We start from the raw sequence: 8,150 nt of genomic DNA, 5'->3' as shown, positions 1-8,150 counted from the left end.
GCAACGGCTAACCAGGCAGGAGGATCGCCCTGCCTGGATGCCCATCCCCATGCATCTGACGTCTGTCCTGCTGATCAGTACTCTGACAGGTCCCACACACCATGCGAATTGGTCCTAGCGGTCTGTCCAACGAAGAGGTCCCATCGATGACGTGCCCCACCTCTCATTCGAAACTTCTTCTTTTCTGACAATCTCGGTATCCTAGCGAGTTCACTCTACGGGATTGTTTTTTAAACGAAAACTTAGAAATATTTTTTGTTTTATGATGAAAAGTGTTAATTTAGTGAAGGTTTTTTATATTTGTATGTGGTTAATTATCATTGTTAATTCAATTTTTCATTTGTTGAAAAATTGAATTAACAATGATAATTAACCACATACAAATATAAAAAACCTTCACTAAATTAACACTTTTCATCATAAAACAAAAAATATTTCTAAGTTTTCGTTTTAAAAAAAATTCGGTAGAGTGAACTCGCAGGATACCGAGATTGTCAGAAAAGAAGTGTCGAATGGGAGGTGGGGCATGTCATCGATGGGACCTCTTCCTTGGACAGAGCACTGGGACCAATTCGCATGGACTGTGGGATCCGTCAGAGTACGGATCAACAGGACAGACGTCAGATGCATGGGGCTGGGCATCCAGGCAGGGCGATCCTCCTGCCTAGTTAGCCATTGCCAAATTGTTGACCAATGAGGATTATTCAAATGTAGGAAATCAAACACTTTCATTCGTTGCTTTTAGAGTCCCGTGCTTTCTAATTTATATGCAGGAAATTTAAATGTTAAAAACAAACTACATTTTCTTCTCAGTCCTCACAAATTTGATGGTGATCTTGGAAAGAAAAGGAAAGAAACTAGAAGGAAAATAATTACTAACGTTGTGATGGTTTAAGTTGATCGCTGCATTGCATTATGCGCAAAAGAAAACATAGAGAAGCTAATTTCTTCCATTTATAGATCTGTAATTGCTTGGAATCAACGTCTGGCCAAGATGTTCACCAAATTCAAACTGAATATTTTGTACAGATCCCATCAGATTGAAGAATAGCGGAGAAATAGTAATACCTTTTTTATTAGTTTTTTCCTTGTGATGCTGCCTTTTCGGAATTCATCTAAAATCAATGGAGCTCTTAGTCATCTCTTTCAGTTTATTGCAAATGAAGGGATTCCAGGCCAATACAACCCCTTTTACAATTTAACAAATTTAGGTCTTCAATGAATAGAAATAAAAATAGCTAGGCTACCATAAACAGTTGCTCAAGTTACAGAGGCACGTGACACCATCGGCAATGTGTCATTGCTAACTGGCAAATCTTGAATTGGGCAAAGGCATGCCTGACAGGAAATGCTTGAAAACCGAGAGAGCTCGTTTGGGAGTGAAAGAAGGCACTTGGTGCCCTGCTCCTCTCACCGTCAGAAATTTAAGCCCTTCATAACCAATAGTCCATCCTCCCACCTGGAAGCATTACTATGTCAATATCCGTCTTTAGAAAACAATGCAAGCAGACTATATTTAGCTTTAGAGAAAACTAGAGCTCCACCTGCTGGCTGCAGAACCAAGCGCTCCATTCTTCTCTTATCTTGAGCCCCAGAGCATTTAGGCTGTACCGGGTTGAAGTTACTGGCACCCTTCCATCGGTATCACCACTACAAGAGGGATTTATTCAGTAAAACTAGAGGTTGATTCGTCTTTCTCAAAACATCAAAACAAACTAAGTTGAAATACTCTCTTTTGATTTAGGATGCTTTGAGCTATTGTTTTGTTCAAGGTAGCAACATGTGCTTGATGAAAATGTTTAAAATTAATAATGGCAGGGTTGTTCAGGTTCAATGGGGTGAGAGTGTGTTTTGCGCTCTATACGCCAGTGAGGAGCAATGGGTTCAATTACTTGGAAACATGTACGACATACATAATCTATCATTGAAAAGAAGATGAATCAGACCCATTTAAATTTCCCTACCTGTACACCCAAATGCGTAAACCGCCTTTAATGAGCTTTTTGTAAATGGGCAAAACAGAGGAAGTAGAATCGTTCCAATCGATCACCTCACTGCACGGTGGAAAAATCACAAGAGGGAGTTACAAATTTATAAGAGGGAAGCATAATTTTTAATCTTGCATTTTCTTATTCTGATATGCCCAAATGTTGATGCTAAAAGAACTTACACAAAAACCCACCAATTCGAGAAGCCACTCGCAAAGAAAGTTTTACCTGCACAGCGTCCAGGGATAAGAAATTTTAGTTGTGTTTGCATGCAAGGCTCTTTGTACATCCTCTCTGTTAAAATATTGCTCTGCATAGTCTTCCGTGCAAGGATCATATCCCGAAGGTAATTGGTGCCACAGGTCCTAAGCAAAAGGAAAACTGTCAATAGATTTTCTCAATTGCTAACAAAAAACCTTTGGGATTTCGGAGCAGTGACAAGGAATATTACATGTATAGAGAGAGCCTTGGGGCCTGAGACAAGTCGTCTTAGATTTTTGTCAAGCTGGGAAACACAAACGGGTGTGTACAAACTGTAAATATCGATTTCCGAGTACGTTTTGGCAAAGTTGGTGACAGCACTTCTACAGGAGGACTGGTTACTTGGTGTCGAAATGCAGTTCTTTAAACTATGATAATCTTCGTCAGAAATGACTGCATGACTCCAAGCATAATCTATCAAACCGTTCTGGTCATTCTCATCGTCCATCACTGCATTTCCTACCTTGAACACCCAATAGCAGTATAGCACGGATTATAATTCAACTAAAAACCAACACAACACTGGAATTAAACCATTGCCAACGCTATAAGGCTTTAAAATAACAAATTTAAACAGCTTTGATATTGAAGATTTGTTATACAATAATAGACTCACCATGAAACCTTTCAAATTAATAACCTTGTCCTTGCTCGTGTTTTTGTTGCTGTCATATATCACTTCTGCGAGCTGAGGCACATAATGACCTAATATGCAAAGACAACTTCAGAAAATGCATATATGCAATGGCAATCAATTGGAAATGTATAAAAACACTAATATATATATATATACACACTATTAATATTGATTGGGGATTATTACAATGTATATTATGAATCCCTGGTAGACACTATTTTCATACAAAATTTGAAGAAATTAATTTCTAATAAAAATCTGAAATTAATCATTTTAATACAAATTGTAAGATAATTTTAACATTGAGGCATCTCTTTAAGAATTAAATTAAAAAAAACACTCAGTGTACTATCAATATATTCTCATCTCCTCGAATAGACCATCCACAAATATACATGGAAGGTCCTAATAAGAAGGAGAAATAGCTGCTGCAAAGAAGAAATAAATGCCCACATTTGACAACTGAGCATCTCTAATACAGGATTAAAGGTCCTAATAGGAAGGAGAAATAGCTGCTGCAAAGAAGAAATAAATGTCCACGTTTGAGAACTGAGCATTCTCTCTAATACAGAATTATTGTGAACAATTTCTTTGGTAGTTTGTTGTTGAAGTATCAGGGAAGAAATAAATGCCTATATTTGAGAACTGAGCATTCTCTCTAATACAGAATTATTGTGAACAATTTCTTTGGTAGTTTGTTGTTGAAGTATCAGGGAGGTGTTGATATACTAGGCAAAATAGTATATATATATATATATACTAACTAATACTATTAATATTGATTTGGGATTATTACAATGTATATTATGAATTCCTGATAGACACTATTTTCATACAAAATTTGAAGAAATTAATTTCTAATAAAAATCTGAAATTAATCATTTTAATACAAATTCTAAGATAATTTTAACATTGAGGCATCTGTTTAAGAATTAAATTTTAAAAAACACTCAATGTACTATCAATATATTCTCATCTCCTTGAATAGACCATCACAAATATACATGAAAGGTCCTAATAAGGAGAAATAGCTGCGGCAAAGAAGAAATAAATGGCCACATTTGGCAACTGAGCATCTCTAATACAGGATTAAAGGTCCTAATAGGAAGGAGAAATAGCTGCTGCAAAGAAGAAATAAATGCCCACGTTTGAGAACTGAGCATTCTCTCTAATACAGAATTATTGTGAACAATTTCTTTGATAGTTTGTTGATAGTTTGTTGTTGAAGTATCAGGGAAGAAATAAATGCCCACATTTGAGAACTGAGCATTCTCTCTAATACAGAATTATTGTGAACAATTTCTTTGGTAGTTCATTGTTAAAGTATCAGGGAGGTGTTGATATACTAGTCAAAATTTGCTACAAGAAATCAACAAGTTGAACCTTAAGGTATCAAAGGTTAAGGAATATAACCATTTCAAACAGTATCTCACTTACAGATAGTACTTTAAATAAAAGCACTACTTTTACCATTTCACTTATTAATCCTCTTGGCCTGTCCATTTTTGGTTGAAGAAAAATTCTTTAAAATGAAGATGCGTCTTTTGGTTGAAGAAAATTTCTTTAAGATGAAAATGCGTCATAATAAAAGTTCTGTGCAAAAACTCGGCCATTCTTTACTACAATAATAAATAGACATATTCCGGAGAACTGTTCAAATTGCATTAAGTCATTTTTAAAAAACGAATGCTTTGCCAAAAATAGAAGACATCTATTACAGTCAATTTTTTTAAGCACGTTTAAACATTGCATAAAATCACTGAAAAGAAGTTAAATAAAGAAATCATAGAAAACTTCTCCAACAATAGGAAGAAAAATTGTTGGAAAATAATATAACGACTTTATCTCACCTGCATAACTTTCGCCAGCAATGTAGAACTCACGAGATTTATACTCTGGAAACTTTTGGAACCAATTTACTAAAAATGAATAGGAGTCCTCAGCTGCACATCCAAGCACAACAAAAATAAAAATACTTCATGTAACTTTCTGAGCACAAAGATTTCCTTGTACATACAAAGTAAGTGTAAATTTGAATACCTGTAATCCTGTCTCCAAGTTCCTTCAAATCAGAGGACTTGTTTGTGTAGGAAAAACCAACTCCAACAGGTGCTTCCAAAAATAGCATGTTTGCCTCTGCAAAAATCAGCTTAATCATTATACTTCAGGGTGGCTTCAAAATGGCATTGTCTGAAATACTTTGAATCTTGTCAAAAATATGATGCAGTTGTAGAAAAGTAAACAGTTTACCGAGTTGCAAACAAAAATAAAATCCATAACGAAGATCAATCAATTTTAACCAAAACAGGGTAGGAGAAATCCAAATGTAGGGATGGTATATCGTAACCGGAAATCAAGGAAAAATAGCAAATATACCAAAATTGAGCTGCTTTCAAAGAAACGCGTCATATGATGGCATTCCTCTACAGACAGAAACAATCACAAAAATAGAAGTAATCTGTTCACTGAGAAATACAATGGATTGAGAAATGATAATAACCTTTGTTCCATGAATATGGGTTTAAACGCAGTGAAGGTACATTCTTCTGCACTTTAAATGGCCCTAATTCCAACCCAGCGCCATAGCCAACGGATGAGCAGCCGGGTCCTGCAAGGGTTACAAAAGTCCCAAATTAATTGTCAATATTAGAACCCCGATTTTCAGAAAATAACTAAATTGAAGAGGTTCCAATGAACGAAAACGAAAGACATTAATTAATTAATAATAAGATTGAAGATACCTCCATTCAACCAAAGAACAAGAGGCTTTTCTGACGGATCCCTCACGGCTTCAAAGAACCAGTAAAACAGAGCCTTCCTTTCATTAATGCTCACATAACCAGCATAATGAGCAAAGCCTACGGGGGGTTGGCCTGGGAGGCTTTCCACTCTGTCTGCTTCTTTAGCGGCTCCATTGCTCCCCTTCACCAGCAAAACCAAAGCCAAAATAAGAGCCGAGCCATACCAAGAAGCAGCAGCGGTCGCCATGAATGATCAAGGGCAGTAGCTCTGCAAGCAGTACTACTACCACAGATATTTATTCATATTTTCTAGGGTAAGTAGGTCCCATTCACTCAAAACCCTGGGTCCTGCACGCCCAATACCCTTCTCATCTCATCATATTTCGTTTGAATTTTCAACGGTAAATAGTTACCCTACAAGATAATCTTCAATCCGATCGCCCTGATGGAATATTGCGTCAGAGTAACCTCTTATCTGCTCAAATTTGCGGGCTTATTTGTTCGATTTATCTGGAAATCTGCACCAGTCGATGCAATCCAACGGTCACTCACCTTTGTGACATCGTGTGATTGATTCGATTCAATATTCGAAAAAGAAAAGAGAGAATAAGAGGAATCTTCTGAGTATACGGCACTTCTTCACGGGCTGGTCCAGACGCGCACATTCAACGATAACGACATCAATTAATAACGTGAAAGTTGCGTATTCTTACTTCTGCTCCAGTCTTTTACAAGAACCTATAGTTTCTGTGTCTTGTGACACTAGTCTACTTTCTGTCACTGACAATTTTCGGTGTTTGTGCAAATGCACGCGAATGTATCTCTCATGTCGTATCCCGTCTTTACATGTGGGCCCAGGAGAGAGGGAAAATTCTGAGCACCCCGTTCCTTCTTTGGTCAGCTTGTGTGAAACATGGAAATCTGGTTCACCCCTCCTTATCAGTCTTGCATTTTCTTGGCTTGCAAACAATTTTCCTAGTGACTTTTCTCTTTGGCATTATACGGCGAAATTTAAATAGCAGAAAATTATGATTTATAATTTATTGCTGGATAAACCATGTTCTAATGGCCTTGTTAATCTAATTTTTTAATTATGAATGTTATACATAACAACTAAAAGTTTAGTAATAAATATATCATGTAATGGAATATTCCAATTATTGGAGAGTACATAAATTTTAAAAATTTATATACTAAGGTTTACAAAAGTTCTTTATATTTAAATATATTAGAAAAGTTAAAAAAATAATTAAAAAAAAATCCTATTGACATATGTGGAAAAAGCAAGGAAGAAAATATATTTAGGCAATGAGAAAAATATATTTACATTTAAACAAACTATGGATTTTATCGTCTGCATCACTATTGTAACATTTAATAGTATCGTTAATACCATTTAATGTTATTAAACGGGCTGATGTCCTCTATAACATACCATGCCCTATACTTTATGTTTAAAAATATTCATACAAATGTTTGAATATATATATATATATATATATATATATATATATATATATATATATATATATATATTTTAAGAGTCAAAAGATTTGTACATTATTGTGTTTTTCATTTCTTATATTGTATTTTTTTATTTTATGAATAGTCCTTTTCTATTAATAAAATATACTCAAATTACAATTCACAAAAAAAGGGTCGGGGGATACAAGATCACTCTGTGAATGAGTTCACATGGTCGAAGTCGGACTAAAAACACAATCACAGCCGTAAACAAAAACTATTCATTTAAAAAAATATATAAGACAACCTTAGGTTGCCAAAGCAGTGCCAGCTGAGGGTGGTGGATCATTTTTGTCTTGAAAACCCTAGTCATTTTTGGGATTGGGGGCGGTCCAACCATCATCATCAACAGCAGTAACAGTGGTAGCCTCTGCATCTTTAACCTCTGGCCACGGAGGAGAGATCACCAGGCCCAGGCGAGGCCACTTCCTAGAATGCGCACGATGAGTACTAGGAGGAGGAGCCGGGGACCAAACAGAAACACCACGGGGTGGGGAAGTTGAGCGATGCCTCCATTTGCCATCACCACCACTGGGAGAGTGGTGGCGGGAAGCTTGGGAGCGTGGGGTGTGCGAGTGGTGGCTAGAGGAGTGGCGCCGAGGATGGTGGCCACGAGGCGTCGAGGTCTCTACTGAGGCAACAAGAGGAACTCTGGCAACAGTGCAGGGAGCATTGCCCCAGTGATTCAACAGCTCCTGTAGGTGAGCTACCTCAAGGGCAACTTTGTTAGCTTGCACCTGAATCTGCATAATTACATTATTACAAATGCATGCCTTAGTGTACATAGCAATGTTAAAATCCAAAAAACGGTGTGTAAAAAGAACAACATTCCTATCTTTCCACATAGAAAATAAAATTTCCAGCCTAAAGGTATGCCAAATCTAGGTGAACTTTTGAGGAAATCTGGGAGAGTCACCCAATAGAATCATGTGCCAAGAAAAAGACTCAGGTCTGAACGACTTAAAAAAATCGTGAATCTAGTGCCAATAATTCTGAGCG

General features: G+C 36.6%; 1 protein-coding gene across 1 annotated transcript; it reads right to left on the bottom strand.

Moving 5' to 3' along the window:
- Nucleotides 1-1,048: 1,048 nt before the first annotated feature.
- SCPL35 (serine carboxypeptidase-like 35) lies at nucleotides 1,049-5,897 on the bottom strand. Its single transcript, XM_089789237.1, has 10 exons — nucleotides 5,628-5,897; nucleotides 5,387-5,494; nucleotides 4,927-5,022; nucleotides 4,737-4,829; nucleotides 2,866-2,954; nucleotides 2,440-2,712; nucleotides 2,217-2,353; nucleotides 1,965-2,054; nucleotides 1,545-1,650; nucleotides 1,049-1,459 (listed from the first exon to the last, which is right to left on the bottom strand). The coding sequence occupies exons 1-10, from the start codon at nucleotides 5,872-5,874 to the stop codon at nucleotides 1,304-1,306; spliced, it is 1,395 nt and encodes a 464-aa protein (XP_089645363.1). The 5' UTR covers nucleotides 5,875-5,897; the 3' UTR covers nucleotides 1,049-1,303.
- Nucleotides 5,898-8,150: the final 2,253 nt, after the last annotated feature.

The sequence above is a fragment of the Cupressus sempervirens genome, chromosome 6 (genome assembly GCF_028749045.1).
Source record: "Cupressus sempervirens isolate cs-2001-9-10 chromosome 6, ASM2874904v1, whole genome shotgun sequence".
NCBI classification, from domain to species: domain Eukaryota; kingdom Viridiplantae; phylum Streptophyta; class Pinopsida; order Cupressales; family Cupressaceae; genus Cupressus; species Cupressus sempervirens.
This window is presented reverse-complemented; position numbering and strand designations above follow the sequence as displayed.

Bases quoted from the DNA above. Each gene is read 5' to 3' on its own strand.
- SCPL35 (XM_089789237.1), bottom strand. From the start codon at position 5,874: ATGGCGACCGCTGCTGCTTCTTGGTATGGCTCGGCTCTTATTTTGGCT. The intron at 5,495-5,627 runs GTATCTTCAATC...TAACCCTTGCAG, and splicing joins TGTTCTTTGGTTGAATGGAG to GACCCGGCTGCTCATCCGTT. The intron at 2,354-2,439 runs GTAATATTCCTT...CCTTTTGCTTAG, and splicing joins CCAAGGCTCTCTCTATACAT to GACCTGTGGCACCAATTACC.